The sequence below is a fragment of the Echiichthys vipera genome (assembly GCF_963691815.1).
Source record: "Echiichthys vipera genome assembly, chromosome: 9".
In the NCBI taxonomy this organism is placed as follows: domain Eukaryota; kingdom Metazoa; phylum Chordata; class Actinopteri; order Perciformes; family Trachinidae; genus Echiichthys; species Echiichthys vipera.
Window position 1 is genome coordinate 10,775,864 of NC_139834.1, and position 14,858 is coordinate 10,790,721.

At 43.3% G+C, this 14,858-nt stretch overlaps 1 protein-coding gene across 11 annotated transcripts in view; it reads left to right on the forward strand.

Moving 5' to 3' along the window:
* Nucleotides 1-14,858, forward strand: part of LOC310951866 (ankyrin repeat and SAM domain-containing protein 1A) — a 65,925-nt gene that overhangs the window by 18,430 nt on the left and 32,637 nt on the right. For 9 of the 11 annotated variants that reach the window (XM_083920324.1, XM_083920316.1, XM_083920319.1 and 6 more), the window contains 10 exons: nucleotides 2,786-3,082; nucleotides 3,716-3,791; nucleotides 3,921-4,022; nucleotides 4,113-4,199; nucleotides 4,362-4,531; nucleotides 4,800-4,862; nucleotides 5,462-5,591; nucleotides 6,931-6,974; nucleotides 7,990-8,083; nucleotides 12,932-13,416. In XM_083920324.1, the coding sequence (XP_083776450.1) occupies nucleotides 2,786-3,082; nucleotides 3,716-3,791; nucleotides 3,921-4,022; nucleotides 4,113-4,199; nucleotides 4,362-4,531; nucleotides 4,800-4,862; nucleotides 5,462-5,591; nucleotides 6,931-6,974; nucleotides 7,990-8,083; nucleotides 12,932-13,416 (1,548 nt within the window). The remainder of the gene's footprint in view (nucleotides 1-2,785; nucleotides 3,083-3,715; nucleotides 3,792-3,920; nucleotides 4,023-4,112; nucleotides 4,200-4,361; nucleotides 4,532-4,799; nucleotides 4,863-5,461; nucleotides 5,592-6,930; nucleotides 6,975-7,989; nucleotides 8,084-12,931; nucleotides 13,417-14,858) is intronic. The other 2 variants (XM_083920322.1, XM_083920323.1) reach the window with 1 other exon arrangement.

Here is a 14,858-nt window from a genome sequence, read left to right on the forward strand (position 1 = left end):
GGGTGAGGCAAGGCTTGATGTCTCATTGCTGTAGGTTTCCTATCAGTTAGTCAAGGAGCTTGGCAGCCATGTTTAATATGATCAGATGCTGGCTGACACAAAGCTATTGAGCAGTGACCACCGTGCTGGCAGGGGGAGACACTTGGTCTTAAGATGATCATAAGCACTGACTTCAAGGTATCAGTCCATTAGTTGTCTTATGTTGCTTTCCTTTTTTTATACTGTGAGAAAAAGGTTCATGTTTAAATACACACTTTTACAAAAATCCCTCTGCCCTGTTGTTAAAGTCAGTCCTTTTGGATGCTTTGTATAAGTCAATGTACGCTAGATTTACTCAGATTACTACTGAAGCAGCAGACCTGCATACTTGAGGAAGTGAGTCATGCTGATGTAATCACAGCGTGTACGTTTGCCTGTTGAAGTCATCCAAATCCTCAGAGTAAATCTCTCTAAAAAGACGTGACGAATGCTTGATGGTTCGTCACAGATCAAAGACGGCATGCTCTTTTTATGCGCAGTCCAGTGCGTACGTGTGAGTTTGTTTTGAGCCAGAGAGAAACATTTATACAAATCCAACTGATGAAACCACCCAGGCAGTGAAAACCGAGGTCGCTTTGGTTTAGTTCTCGTAGAAAGGCTGTTTTTTCATTTGTTTTGTTCAGTGAAGTTCACCCGAGAGAAGAGTTTTTTTCCCCACAGCCTGCCTCTGGGTCCCTTCCTTTGATGGGCAGGTGTCGTTTTGTTTCTCTAAGCTCCACCTCCTCTCTCTCTCTCTCTCTGCTCAAGCCGTGACCTGCTTTGCGACAGTAGTACAATACTCACTCTCTCCCTCTCTCTCAATCCCACTCTCTCTCTCCAGCAATAAAAGAGATACCTGCTGATCCCATCTGGTGCCAGGTCTTTGAGAGAGTCTCATTTAAGGGGCTCCTGACACCTGTCTTAAAACTGCCCTGTTGCCCCCTCCATGATGTCCTGTCTTCAGTGGCACAGCTGGCATGTTCCTCTGGGAGCCACCCAAACTGGCATCATGCATGTCTCTTGTGGGGGCCAGCTGTCAGCTCTTTGTAGGTGGCTCTGTGTGTATGGAATGACTGACTCTCAGAGCATGTGGCTCCACAAAAGCTGGCGTTATCTGCCACACCCATTGATGCACGATATGTGAATAGAGTCAAAGAGGTGTAGGGTTTTGCAGGTTTTACTCTCAGATTGCCAAGAATCATGTGCTTGCAATTGTGTCACATCTTAAGAGATTGAGAGCAGTGATTGTAATGTTGTTTTCCACGCTCATGTTATCTCCTACCACATTTTTTCCCCCTGCACTACTGTCCCCTGTGTCTAGTTACAAGCCAGCAGCACAGACTTAATTATGACTATCCGTGTTGTCATTGTGTGTTAGCTGTTCCAGAGAGTATTCCCACGCCATCATCTCAGCTCAGCTCTTGGATTGCAGGGTTTGCCCCCTGCTGGCTGTTAGTGATAGAGAACGTCAGTAGTGCTGGAGGTTCCCAGGTCGATTAGACATTGATCTTGTTGCTGCATGCAAGTCATTAGATCCAATAAGCACCTCTTACTGAGTTTACATTGTAATTACTGCCTTTAATTGCTGTTTGTGTGCTTGTCTTTTACCATGTTGTTCTACAATGAAGATTTTTGGGTTGAGATCATTTTCACTTTAGCACAGAATGAATGACCATGATGTAAACATTCTTAACATGGAGGACAACACATAGGTGTTGATAGGATTTTCATTCGGATCTTTACAGAGTGCTCTCCTCACTATTTTTCTTGTGTAATTTTCAGTAAATTTGATTTAACTTTACTGTCAATTGCAATTGGGGTAGGGGGATACGTCCATCTGGCTGACGTATACCTCCGAGGAGAAGTGAGGGCCAGAAAGTCTTAACATGCACACAGTTCTGGTTCAGAGGTCACTGAACACATACCAACACACAGTTGATTTCCGTCCCTGTCGTTTCATCTGGGCGGCTTTGAGTTGAAAATCCGATCGTAGATCAGCTCTTTTATAGCTTCAGTACATTTCGATACTGTCAAAATGTGGATATCGCATCCATTTAAAAACGTGGTAATTATACTTCTGATGACCTTATCCCCTAGACCAGGGGTAGGCAATTCCGGTCCTGGAGAGCCACTGTCCTGCATGTTATGTTTTGTCCCTACACACACACCTACCCCTGCCCTAGACTGTCTAAAACATCCATGATTGTTGCCTTTTGTGTGCTCTGATGAATGAGCAGAAATAGTGCCTCATATATGTGACATCCCATTGTGACAGGGCAAAACTAATGGGCCAGGTCTCCTTCTTTGTAATGATACAATGCCAGTGATGTGACATCCAAGTGGCCCATGTCTCTATTAATCCCCACCTGTTTGGGTGCCTGTGCCCCTCTTCTAGCGTCTTGCTGCCCTTGACAGTCATAGCCATCCCCAACACCTGTCCTCATTAGTCCATGCATGTCTGCCAGTCCTCCACCCTGGCCCACCCCCTCCCCACTCTGCCAGATATTCCCACCAGGCCTCACTATGTGCTCCATCGTTGGTGCTTTTTCATGACCTTTTTTATCTACTAATGTGGCGGGCTGTTTGCACTGATTGGTTTAACCTCACCATGACTCTGCTGAGTCACCTGTTCTTCTTCATTAACCAACATGATTCAACTTGTGCTCCTTCTCTCCTGATCTCCTTTATTACATCTACGTGTCACTTTGTTTCCTGTGCATGTCTGTGCCCTGAGCTGCTTCTTACCCGTTCACCCCCCCCCCAACAGAACAATGACAACGAGACGCCGCTGCACTGTGCTGCCCAGTACGGCCACTCCCAGGTGGTGCGGCTGCTGCTGGAGGAGCTGACAGACCCCACCATGAGGAACAACAAGTTTGAGACTCCACTGGACCTGGCTGCGTTATATGGCCGCCTGGAGGTAGTCAAGCTGCTGCTCAGTGCTCATCCCAACCTGCTCAGCTGTAACACCAAGAAACACACACCGCTGCATCTGGCCTCTCGGAACGGACACCTTTCCGTGGTTGAGGTGCTGCTGGACGCTGGCATGGACATCAACTATGAGGTGTGTTTCTGTCTATATGTGTGTGCGAACTTCAAAACTCCAGTTTGCAAGTGTGTCTTAATGTACTGTCATGGCCGAAATCATGTTGGGTAACTTAATCTGTTCTTGCAGCACTTCCTCTCGCTACTTCCCACTAAAGCTATGAGATTAAATGTAAAACTCTTAAGCTCTCAGTTTGCAAAGGAACTGCTGTGGTATCAAAGCAGAGCTGGTTTTCCTCCCCCTGGTGGGCCCTGTGGCTCTGACTCTGTACCAAACTATGCCATCCATCTGTTTGGAGATACTTTTCCCTGCACTGTGTCCTCCTTTTCCTCTGAATCAAGGATAGAGAGTCTATCTGGTGTCCTTTAGGCCTTCCATCCTGCAGGTTTCAATTAGCATGGCCCTCTGAGCTGGAAAATGATTGCTGCTTTGATTTTCCCAACCACATACTTGTCAGTAGAGGAGTATAACTCTGGTAGTTGCCATACACTGTTTATCTTGCTAAACTGTGTGAACAGAACGGCTGCAGTCTGATTCATGTGGCAATAGAAGAACATAAGCGTGCACTTTAATTGCCACAATAACCATATTCGTGTCACACATTGATGTTTGTCCTCCATCTCAACTCTCTCTGTTTCTCTGTCTACTCAGACGGAGAAAGGCAGTGCCCTCCACGAAGCGGCCTTGTTTGGGAAGGCAGATGTGGTACAGAAACTTCTCAGTGCAGGTCAGACTTCAGTGCCATGCTAACATCGTTTGAATCACTTGCTGCTCTTAATCAACACAGCTTCAAGAAGTAAACAATTAGCAAAAAAACAAAACATGACACTTGACTGTTCCTGTGATCGTTTGTCAGGTATCGACGTGAACATCACTGACCAGAAGGGCCTGACTGCGATAAACACTGTCAAGGACATGCCCTCCCAGAAGAGCAGAGAGATAGCTGCTCTCATTATAGGTGAACACTGAATGTGAAAACAGAGAGCCAAGGTGGGAATTATCTTCTTCATTTCACATTTTACAGGCTGTGATACAATCTCTGTTGCAGGTCACATGGCTGGAAAACCCCCTGACATTGACCTCCCCCCTCCACCGATCCCTCCGCCTCAGGAGAGTCCCAGCCCACGGAAAAAGGGTAAGATTTACCAGATGTTAGAAAAGTTGTGTGTTTCAGCTGTGATTCAGTCAGCAGTTTAAACAGGAAACGTAGAGCTTTGCCCAGAGATTATCTTAAATGTATTCCGCTAAGATCTTTATTTGTCTTTGTGCTCATATGTACATTTGCCCCGTGTTATAGGTGATCTAGAGAAGGTTAGCGAGCTGATCTCTGGGCTGGCCCCGGGGCCCGAGGAGGAGAGCCCGTACGAGGCTCTGTTTGAAGCCACATCTTGTCACTCTCTGGACAGCCTCACCAGCGGCAAGTCCTCTGACAGGGACTCTGGACGGCCGGATAGTGAAGCTGGCAAGGTCAGCAACTGAAACCCACCCTCACAAACACACACACATATACACATGCAGGTAAAATGGTATCATAGGAGATGAAATGCAGAACCCCCACTAGAGGGTGATAGTGGTCTTCTATCCACAAGACTGGGCCTTCTAAGCCCTCCTGCATCACACTTGTTGTAGCACAGACTGGGTATACAATGTGTTTCTTAACTACTTAGTTTTTGCAATAAACTAATTATATATTGATTAGCAATTTATGCCATTTTATATTCCTGATCATTTACAGAAAGATCGCATGGTCCACTCATCACATCCTGGCCCTGGACAAGAAGAAGAGGTGAGCTCAGAGGTGAGGAGCTAAGAGCATAAAGCCAGGAGAAACGTGTTGCCATCTAACACCACAGGTTCTCATAATGGGCTGTCTTAAGCACCATGTATGTGGATTTCTTGGCAGGACGACTGGCTTTAATATTTAGTTCCTCTAAGAGGTTGGACATGGCTTATTAATACAATGTCACATGGGAAGTTGGAAAATAATTTTTTGCTACTGAGAACGCCACTTATTTTAGACATGACCCCTTTCACGACCGCTCTCTTCCCGGCAGCTGCTCAAATCAAACCACTTCTTTAATAAATATTCATTGGCGTTAGACACAAGCAGCGGGCGTGTAAAAGGAGGAGAAGTGGAAACGAAGTGGCGAAAAAATCAGAGAACCTGTCTGGCCTCAGCTGTAGCTGCTTTGGTGAAATACTTTTTTCATACAAAACCTTTTTCCAGCTTTCTATTTTACCCACCGAAGGAGATCATAAAATATAACCAGCTCTGGTGAATGCTTAATAGCAAGTCATTCCAAGTTGTTTGTGCATTACATTTTCTTTTCACCTTCCACCTCCTTTTCCCTCTACTTTCTTCTTGCCTCTGCTTCCTTTGTGTCTTTTTTTTTGCAGGCCCTGTATACTAATAGCAGTATTGATGAGAGAGGCGAGCCGGTGGAGGAGGAGGACCACACATATGAGTTGTTGCTGACTGCACAGACTAAACACCCATCACCCGGCCAGGAGTCCCAGTCCAATAAAGGTAATTGTGTGGATAAAGTATATACCAGAGGGGGGAAAGGGTTCCTTTCCCATGATTTTTTCATTCATATGAGATCTTTATGTTTTTAAAGGGGACATAAGCTCATTTTTAGGTCCATACTTGTATTTTGGGTTTTTACCAGAACACGTGTACATTCTTTAATGTTTAAAAAAACACCATCTTTTTTGTCTGTATATACCTGTATTCAACCTATGTCTAAAAATGCTCAGTATTTGCGTCTGTCTCTTTAAGACCCCCTCCTGAAAAAGCCCAGTCTGCTCTGATTGGTCAGAGTTTCTCTGCACCGTCATTGCAACCGGGGGAATTTTTGTTTCAGGATTATAGTGGCACTTTCTACGTATGTGTGTGTATATCGTATAGTTGTGACCTCACAACTGTACAGAAGTCCTGACGGCTCATTTAAAGACACAGTTTCTGAATACGGGCTGTGCGCATTTCTCTGCAAATGGATTTTTGACACAGTATATATATATAGCACCTTGACCTGCTTTAAAGAAGACATGGAAATCTTTCTAAAAAATGGGACCTTTAAGATATCTTTCTGGGTGCTCTACATACCACCACAGCTCTACATGTAGCAGAGTTGGTGAAGAGCTGAGGCCATTTTCCAAAATACTAATTAAAGCCACTGCTGTCTGAGCATAACAAAACCTGATTGCATTCCCATCCTAATCAACAAGAGTGCCTACACGCACATGGTCAACCCCTTGCCACGTCAGTACATGAGCAGGCCCCCCTTAGTTGTGGCTGATGAATGCCACTGCATGTAATTGGATTAGAAGGGATTAAATTAGGAGGCCATTTTGATCCCTGCCTGTTAATGTAGATGTTTTAAAACCATCTCCTTGGGGCCTGCAGTTTACTCAGCCTCACTATCACCATTAGAAAAAACGTCACTTAGCTGGAGCTTGGAGTTAAATTGCTGATGTCATCATGCCTCCCCCTGTGTGGATAAATGATGGCTTTAGAAAAAAGGGATTCTTTACTGTTGTATGTCCTCCATCCTTGAGTTGGACAAAAATGTTTAACGATGTAGATCCCATCCATTTTAAAACTGCTTCATCACGTCTGTACTGTATACCCAGCACTGTTTTAATTTGCAGCGAGATTAATCCAAAGTCTCATATGTCACCATGCATAATACATGATTTTATTATATATCACTTTCACTTCCTCTTAGCATAATGTCTGTCCTCACCATCACAAGTGGCTGTCTGTAACTCTGAGCATATGTTGAGTAATTGAACTCTGAATGGGCCAAGATAATCCTTCACCTGCCAAGACTATGTCCTCACTCTCCTGCTTTCTTTCTCCTTAGATGAGAACACCACTTCACAGTCTTCAAACAGTGTCCTACCTCAGGTAAATTTAACATTCTTCTTTTCATCCTCATGTGTTACATCTTTGACCCAACATCAAACCGTGGGTCCAATTTTGGCAACACATTTTTCTCATTCTTTATTCCCTGCCAGTTACCAAATCCCTTCATTCAACCTTTGCAAGTGCAAGTTGTACAAAAAAAAACATATGGATCGAGTTTTGACAGTCAGAGAACAGCTGCAATTTGAATCGCATATCTGGAGCATGACCACCGGACTATTGAAGGTTATATAATGAAGATGAAGGTCTCACAGTCAAAATTTGAGTAATATGTCAGCAGAAGTTATCTTAAACAGGCTTTCATAACTGGGTATCCGCCTGTTCTATTTATTGTCCTATCATATCTTATTATATTGCCTTTTCCATTTTATCATCCAGTTAGCAGCTTTTATTATTGCTGCCACCCACCTATAACCCCATCTGCTGCCCACAATATTCGCTCGCATCTTTTATTTCAAGCTCCTATCGGATTAGCTGTGCTCCTCAGCTGCCTAATCATAATAAATGAGCAGCAGGGTGTCCTCTCTGCTCCAATGTACAGCCTGGTGAGCCAAGCTACATTATGCCACCATTACTTCCGTACAGACATCAATCGGATAACATCCCTGTTTCATGCTAAGCTAGCTGAATAATAAGCCTGGGTTATAAATACAGGTGCTAATTTGTAAGGAAGCACTGAGAGGCAAGTGCAATTTTTTTTTTCTGGTGATACATTTTTGTGTTTATAACAGGTGTGTGTGTGTGGGGGGGTTGTGTGTCAAAACCGGTGGAGAAAAGAAAAAAACGTTTTGTCAGGATAATTGTCTTTTTTTTTTTTATCTGTGAAATCGGGTGAAAATGAGCCCGCCAAAATAATCTTTTCACCTGTTAACACCGGGGAGGGGGACTTAAATCAGACTTAGAAAATGGATCACCAGAAAAAAACAGGTTGTGTGAAGGAGATAAGATTTGAATGTCAGGTGTGAGTAAACCCTTTTTCCTTTCTGTCCCACTTTAGCGTAAACCCACTGCCCCAAACGACCTCAGAGCCCTGAGCAAGACGAAAGAGACCCTGCACCCTCCTGGACGGGTGAGCCCAAGGGCACCAGGAGGTGAGTTTGATGACTCTCCTCAGATTTTAGTAACATAAGAAGGAACAACAACTGCTGCTGGTAATGCTGTCAGGGCTGGTCAGACTTGGAAAAACACACAAGCCAAGCATGTCAATGAAATGGGAGAAATGTATTTGAGTTTTGCAGTGTGAGCTGGGCAGGCTTGGATTAGCGCTGCCAGGGAATGCATGATTGGCATTCTGCAGAGCAGCAGAGCGGATTTGACTTGTCAGGAGCAGGCTGATTGACATTCCCTGGCAAGTGGAAAGGACTTGTTTCATTGCCAATACGAAACAGAATTCTTGATCAGATTAGGACATTCCTATCTCAGATCCAAGTTGCGCTTAAAGCCGGATATGCCACGTCATCCAGTCAAGTGTGGAGCGAAGGTAAGGAGCATGGGCTCTGGGCGTTTGCCGGCACACATACAGATATCTTTATTGAAGAATTATTGTTGGAGTGTAAGGAACCGCGGGAAGTAGCATGGTAGACAGATTGATTTTATGGGACTGTTTTCAGGAGGAACTGACCAATTTTCTTAGTTGTGGGTTTCAATTATTTTCTACTGTGGTTGGGGAAAAGAGTTTGAAGTTGTTCGAACAATTTATAGATGGGCTGCAACACCACCATTAAGATAGGTCTAACTTTACAAATCTGTCAAACATGCCAACTTGTTTGACCTTCATGCAGTGAAGGACGAATGGAAAGTCTTCCCTGAGAATGTGGTTTCTTGATTGTATTGGTTCCTGAAAATGACTGATGACTGTTAAAACTAAGAGGACACATTTTCACCATTGATTTTCTTGCATTGGTAAGGAAGCCTGACAACCACATGAATCTGCCAAACTCATGTTGCATTTCTTCTAGCAGATAGGTCTTCCATTCAGACAGATTTCCAGCGGCTTGACATTGTGCGAACCAATCATAGCCATAGTAGTCATGTTGGGTGGATGTCAGACGATCAAATATGACCCAAGATTCTGTTACCGAATTACCTATTTATTTCAGAAAATGCATTTTAGCGTACAGTTTGGCTGTAATTTGAGAAACTGTATTGCTGTAATTGGTTGTAGGTCACGTTTCATGGCTCTTGATTGGTTGTAGGTCGATCCAGTTGCATCCAGAAGCATTTTGCTCAATGCCCTTGGTAACTGTGCCTGGAAATCAACTGACAGGGCCCAGACTAATACGCATTTGCGATCAGTCTGGTGATGCCAAGCTATTGGTACGGTGTGTTTGTACCTTTACGTTGATACACAGAACTTTTTTGATTGATTTTGAATACAAATGTATCATTAAAATCAATGTTTAATGTACTCTCATCAAATGCATAGGTATTTGTGAAACATATATAAACAAGTGAGTCCATCTGACAGTAATTGTTAAAAGCCTGTTGTAGTGGGGAATGAAGGAAAAGTGAAACTCTTCTTAAAGCACAGATAGCCCTTAATTTCCTTTTTCCTTCTAGTGTCCTTAGTGACTCTCAAATTATACTCTCCTTTCCCCTTTTTAAAGCCACAAACCCACAAGTTTGGTTTTTTATGAAAACCACTTTGTGATTTTTAAATTTTTTTTTTTTTTGCGAGTCAGCAAGTTAAATGCATGGCTTCCATTTTTGTGTTTTATTCAAACACAGACAGCTGGCTGAGACTAACGGTTTAGTTCTGCTGCTGTGGATGTGGTTTTCATTGTGATTGAGGCGATCTGAGGTCTGATTTCTTCCCTCTGTGTGGACAGCCGGGGACCAGACCTCAGCACTCTGTGGCAGGTGGAGGAGATATGTACGGTCAGCGATACCAAGGTGTTTATCATCTGTCAAAAACACATTGCTGTTCTCAGCAAGAGTATTTCCCAACAGATGTTTTATGAGGTTTCCAAGGGCCATTGCTCAAGGGGAGTGCCAGCATCCTACGATTTTCCACAGATAACAAACATGGCGTTTCCATACAAAGTTATGAACGGAGATAGTGAAGAATGATTTCTAAACGTATTTAATACTTTCTGCTAATTTAGATTCACTGTCATGCTTCCTTTTCTTCACACTGGATGTGCAGCTTCTACAGTTTTGGCTCCCTCTCACGCCAAATAGCACTTCCTGGTTCATCCAAAGCTTTGAATGGTTGCTTCAGAAATGTTCACTTGTTTGGAACTGCAAACAAGAGGCTGAAGATTGATAGCACCTGTTTTTCAACACAAGAAACAACCTTCATTTAACCAGATGTATCAGTTTAAAGCTGAAGTTGGTTGTTTTTTATCTTTCATTTTTGCTCTGAGCCGTGGAGTCGATCAAACTGTGAAACTGATTAAATATCAATCAAGATTCTGTTGCTGTATTGCATATTTCTCACATAAAGTATTTTCAGAAATGTGTTTTATTGTACCGTTTAGCTGTAAAATTGTCCAGTTGGTGCGTAGGGCTTAGTTTTGGCTGGACTTGGTCATGAATGTTTTCATTTCACAGCTAAACAGTACTCTGATATATGATTCTGAAAAACACTATGTGAGAAATAGGAAATACAGTAACTGAATATTGATTGATTCATATTTGATCAGCGCTGCCTTGTCTTAACGGTTTGATCAGAGTCTTCAAGCTGTCATTGACACTGCCTCAGAGACTGCTCTGCTCTTTTTGGTTGCTGTAGGTTGGGTGTAGTGGAAATTAGCAGATACCATTAGGAGCACACAGAGAGAGCTCTGGGAGCAGAAGATGGAAGTAGAGCTACATGACTTTTTCACTGATCGTCTGTCTTATTTTGCTGTCAGGATACAGTGACAGTTTCAGCAAATGTGGAAAGAACATCAGCTTTAAGTACTTTTGTTTATGAGTGGTTTTCATTATTAGTTTTTGTTGCCTTTTACATCATCATTGTAATGTTCTTTCATGTATATGTGTATGCTGTTGAATATGATAACAGGGACTATTGTTTGTTATTGGCTGGAACTGTCAATAGAAGTATTTGTTTACTCTCTTTACTGTAAATGTCCAAATATCAATAAGATGGGCTTTTGTTCCATATTGACTTTCTTCAGTACATGAACCAGAGTTAAAAGTATTTTTGAATCTACAATAAAAACAGAGCAGAGTTTTCACAAGCGGAGCGCAAATTGACTTTGCACTGTGTCAATGTCGGATTGACAGTCAGCACCGGCAGTCTGCAGTGTCTGCAAAACAAACCTGACATCATTGGTAAAGCATGGAGTCGTCGTTGCCAAATGAAATACACACAGCCCACCTCTGTGGTGACCTCACCCGTCCATAAGAGCTGCAATAACATCAGATTGTGTCTGTGCACATTTTGCACCATAAAGATGTATGAGCAGGGGGATCAGGGGTCTATGCAAGGGTTAACACCCTATGAGATTGTTGGAACCACACTGATGTGCTCATAGGGCGTTCACACTCCCTAGCTGCCAAGGAGAGGGTGGGTGTCTGGCTGTGGTCCTGACATATGCACACAGTACACTCACTCACCCTTTATGACACACACAAACACCCCCACACACTTTTTTGAATGTTTAAGTGTTTAGACACTTGAAGAGGGAGTTCAGGGTGTTGTTTGGCACATTCCCCTGCACTGCAAATGGCTCCTGAAACGGTAATGGGGCAGTTTGGTGAAGTCAGAGTGTGTTTGCATGTCAAACAGTCGAGTGGTACGCCTCCTTCCCCTCGTGTATTGCAGATATGACTCTTTTTTCAGCCTGCTCTTTAATGTTTTCAGTCTTTGAACAGGGGGTTGCGAGATTACAGAGCCGATCCAAAAATGGTTAGTTGAAGGTTTGCTGAAACTCTTCTGTGTAGGACAAACAAAAGTGTTGCAACAGGTTGATACTTTTCCTGTGGTTTCGCTGCCCCAGATTCACTGTCACCAAACACCCTGACCCTGTCACCCTGGCGGAGACAGCCCACACACACACACGCTACATACACACACTCCTTGACCATGTGTCACAGGACTAATTATCAGGAGTCTGGCTGCTGGAGGATAGGGCGATTCAAATTTCCATTCCTGAGCCACCATTAGGGGCTAGAATTAGAAGCCAGAAAACATAGAGGGCTGCTGGTGGCACGGCAGACAACAAACTGCATCACTACAGTACAAAGGAAGATGACTACAGTACCACACGGACAAGCATGTTTTTTTAAAGTCAATGTGGCAACAACCGCTGTCTGATTTGATTGTGGAGAAGAGGCTTAGGTGGCAGTAATTCCTCAGGGAGAGGGAGGAGGAAAATCGAATTGTTTTTAATTGCTCTTCAGTCTTATTAAGGAGTTGTTTTCATTGGAGCAGGCGGCCGATGTAAGTTTGACTCCTCTTCAGAGTCTTCTTGTTAATTTTATGTTATGTATTCTGGTGTGTTTGTTGTGTCCTGTGACTGGTGCTTGTAGTTATTTAGTGTTTGCATTCAAGTTAGTCAATTTAGTCAGTAGCATGGGGGAATTCCTATAGTGTATAGTGTAGTGTAATTTTAGGAAAAATGGATCTAACTGACAAGAGGTATGAGGTGAGGCTGGTGACAGAGATGACTAGCTCCACCTCACAGTTCACCTAACAATTCCCTGTGACGAAATGCAGGCAGTCAGGCACCAGCACATGGTTGTCAGACGGCTGCAAGCTGGGTTTGGAATTCTGTTATTTCGCCAGCCAACATACGCCTTCTCATTGCTCCATCTCTTTTTCTCTCCGTCACTCCTGGTAGGAAACAATTACAGATCTGTTTCTGGGCTTGTGTGGGCGGTTTCTTATTAGCCCTGCTCTAAGGATCTACCCCTCAGTTAGAAGCCTTCTTTTCAGCCCTCACAAACTCCTGTCTTTCTCCACTGACTTCACTCCTTTTCTCTTTCGCCAGAAAACTCCCAGCTCAGCCAGGATCAGGGAGCAGGTGTCCCGGAGCAGTTCACTGGCCTCCTGCACGGATCCTCCCCTGTCTTCGACAGTAGTGAGGAGCCCTTCAGGCTTCCAGGTGTTGTGCCATCCAGCCAGGGCCAGCAAGAATCAAGAAAACCTGCAAAAGTAAAAGAGGAAGTAGCAGCTGCTGCACTGCCACCAAACCGTCCCAGTATGGCCGCCATCCTGACAGACTGTGATCCAAAAGCAATTTATGCAACTGTGAACAAGGAGCCCAGGGACTTGGGGGCTGGGGCCGCTAGGATGCGCCCTCCTGGGGACCTGAAGCTGGCACGCAGCCTTTCCAAGTCTGACTCAGACCTGCTTGTGTCGCCCCCTACTGAGGAGGACGGAGGATTGGGAAACCGTAGCGAGTCTGTTTCTAACTGTAGCACTGGCAAAAAGAGGCTTGAGAAATCTCCCTCTTTCACCTCAGAATGGGACGAGGTAAGTGTTTGGTCTCAAACCTTTGGGACGTAAAGCGCCGTTAGTGTGTGAACCTTTTGATGCTGTAGCCTGTAGACTATAGTCGATATTGACCAATATGGAAGGATTTTAAAGGTGTTAATAAGTTCAAATTCAGCACTTTTCTTCAGTAATTTTACTACTATGTTTCATCAGCATATAAAAAAAATCTACACTAGGTAGAAACCTAACATACAAATCATGTAAAAATATATTCAAACTAAATTAATTGAGTGATAGAAAGCCTAAGGTAGCAAACCATTGATATTATGTGGAAGACATTCATTTTTTAGCCTTGCTATAGCAATACACCAATTCATGAACACAGATTGTACCAAAGTAGAATTATTAAATGTCATATTTCAACAGTAGATTTAGAGCATGACTTTATGTAGGTTCATATATTTGTATGAACATATTGTCCAGAATTATTCTTGCGCATAATATGTCCTTTTCTTTTTTTCCACAAAGCCCCACTTGTTAGGCTTAAGTCAGCTTGTGCTTGTGCTGAGGCCACATGGCATTTGTTCACAACCACAGAACTGAGTGAAAACCTCAGTACCAACTGTAAACAACTCTGTTGACTGAAGTGAACTTTCACAAAGTCCGCGTTCTTGTTCCGTCAACTTAAATCCCACCTGTTGTCTTGAGGGGGGCGCTATGCAATTTCAGCTCTATCCTGTTTGAGCACAGACCTTCAGCAAATGCAGTGACTGTGATGGAGAAAGTTCTTGCAAATAGAGAAGGCCTTCCCATAAGCACCGTTCAATTTAGATCAAAAACGTATCCCATTACTTTGTGTTGAATATTCTACTTGGCCTTAAATTTGCAATTTATTTTCTCAGTCCCGTCTAGTGTTTGTTATCACGGTGAATGTTCATAACTAAATATACCTCTCCATTCAGCATTTCAATGCTTTGTTTGGGACGCAGAAAAAATGCTGAGTCGAGCCACAGAGAGAAGAGATTAGGGGAGACAAGAAGATGGGGATGAAATGGCTGAGGAGCTAAGAGAGTAAGACAAGAGACAGAGATTTGGAAATTGAGATTCAGAGAGAACATACAAGCTGCAGATCCGTCTGCCTTCAGCTCATGTCTCCTTCTCTTGCAAAGGCTTCAGAAAGCAACCTGAGTCTCTGTAGAGATCATACAAACAAACGCAACTACCAAAACACACCACTGAACAAGTATGGGATTATTCCCAGTCAAAAAAAGTTTTCAAAAAAAAACCCTCTTTAGTTTGTTTGTATCTGCTGCTTCAGCTACACAAGGAGTGTTACTTGCTTGGGCACTTTTTTAACATTGCTTTTATATTTACCCTGAGATTAAAGCATATATAACAATTAATGAGTAGAGGTATACGAGAGAGGACCATAGTTTTCTTGTTATGCTCTTTCAATCCTCTTATGGTTAGTAGGATTAATG